A 1,896-nucleotide genomic window follows, 5' to 3' on the forward strand; every position below is an offset into this window, starting at 1 on the left:
CTTGTGTTAGGTACTCTCGTGTCAAAAATGGATTACTCCCTAGGATTTAGGGATATTCGTTACTAGGTTGCCATAAATTTGGTTAGGTTGGAGGCTATGTGGTTTCTGGTGACAAACAAACGATATCCCAAAAATGTAAGACAGCAAAGTGATAGATGATTTTTCGTTTCACAATCAATTTTGGTTACTGGCGGCATATTTATTTGGATTTAATCTCTCAATTCAAAGTAACCAACCTTAGGCATTCAAAATAACTTTTGAAAATTCTAGTTACACACAACATGAAAAACGTTATTTCCCTAAAAATTCGAATTCTAGGGAGTAATCCATTTTTGACACGAGAGTAAATAAACTCAACAGTTCGATGTCAAATTTTGGCGGGAGGTGGGGCCAATCCAAAAAAATGAAACTTATTCTAGGGATTTCTTTTTTCTGCCAACATAATTCGACAGGTGATGGATTTTTGATTTTGAAACAGATTATAGGTTAACTTTGGTATGCCATTTTATGTAAACATTGAAAAATATAATATTAACAATTCAATAGTCTGGTTTACGTAGATTAAATTTTAAGTGTTCCAGTTTTATTTGTCCATCGACCGTACATTATCATTATACACAACAATTGATAAATGATTAAACTATGCAGATGTATTAGGTAAATCTAAACAATATTTATTTTTCAACCAAGTCTTTGGGTTGAGATTTCTGTACAACAAAATAATAAGCTGGAACGGCAGGGAGTTTAAACAAGTTTTAGTAAGTAGGATTTCTTATAGCCATATTTCTGGTATGCCTTGGGTCTACAAGTTCTGGTAGAATACAATTTAAATAAAAACTCTTCAACTGAGATTCCATCTTCGTATACCAAAACGCTGCATCCTTTTCAACTACCACTGTGTGCAAGGGAACGTCTTCCGAAGCAAAGATAGCTAGAATACATCGACTTCTTTTACAAATCCACAGTTGTCCTTGTATTTGAAAGTACCAAGCGTGATTCTTATTGATGGTACCATTGGCGAAAAAGAAGGCCAATTTTCGTTCTGATATAGCGTCATCAATCTTTTTTTTATACAACGTTAAAGGACATTTGATCTCTACTAACGTATGGTCGTCAACAATACCGTCAGGCGTAGCTGCTAGATACGGATATTTTTCGTCAATGAACATGCCACATGCTTGTACAACTATGTTCAGCTCCCGTTCTAATTTTTCTTTTGCGACGGGCTCAAATGTTTTACCTGTTAATGTAAGAAAATAGTATTATTAGTACAAACTATGTTTTAACATGAGTTATCTGATATAATTACACTTACCATGTTTCACAGCTTTGGAATTAATTTCCTGAGGGTATACTAAATTTTTGACTAGTTTAGCGCAACTGGTGGTTTTTCTTCTGCTGCACACCCTCTTAAAATTAGATGCCGTGAGTAATTTTCGCCTTTCATCAATCCACAATTTTGATTCTGACTGTAGAACAGTATTTCTTTCAAAAGCTTTTATTTCATCGGCAGTTTTTGTCATCTTGTGGAGAAATAATTGCTTTTGCCTCGCATATTCGTCTGGTTCCATATCCTCTTTTTGGCAATTTATTCCATAGTCTGGATCATTCATGCTATTTGCTGCTTGAGTTTTTTTTTTATTTTGCCGGTTTTCGCGTCTGTACTGCAAACATTTACGGACTTTTTCTCGCCGGCGTAATTCTAATTCTTTTTTAAATTTCGAAGGCGACTTTCCGCAAATTGTTTTATGCGTAATGTAATGCATTTGACTTTTTAAATTAAAAGACAATACAGCCCCAAAACATCGTGATTCGTATGATCGGCCTTTTGAATAGTTGATGCGTTTGCCACCAACAAATTTTGCAACAATAGAATGAAATTGCTCTACTATGTTA

The 1,896-nt window shown here is 34.5% G+C and overlaps 1 protein-coding gene across 1 annotated transcript; it reads right to left on the bottom strand.

Annotated features, from left to right (window-relative positions):
- Positions 1 to 955: 955 nt before the first annotated feature.
- On the bottom strand, positions 956 to 1,523 carry LOC138125630 (uncharacterized; the record flags this gene model as incomplete). Its single annotated transcript, XM_069041052.1, has 2 exons — positions 1,316 to 1,523; positions 956 to 1,240 (listed from the first exon to the last, which is right to left on the bottom strand). Coding segments are annotated over exons 1-2 (493 nt in total), but the record flags the coding sequence as incomplete, so codon positions are not given.
- Positions 1,524 to 1,896: the final 373 nt, after the last annotated feature.

The sequence above is a fragment of the Tenebrio molitor genome, chromosome 3 (assembly GCF_963966145.1).
Source record: "Tenebrio molitor chromosome 3, icTenMoli1.1, whole genome shotgun sequence".
Taxonomy (NCBI): domain Eukaryota; kingdom Metazoa; phylum Arthropoda; class Insecta; order Coleoptera; family Tenebrionidae; genus Tenebrio; species Tenebrio molitor.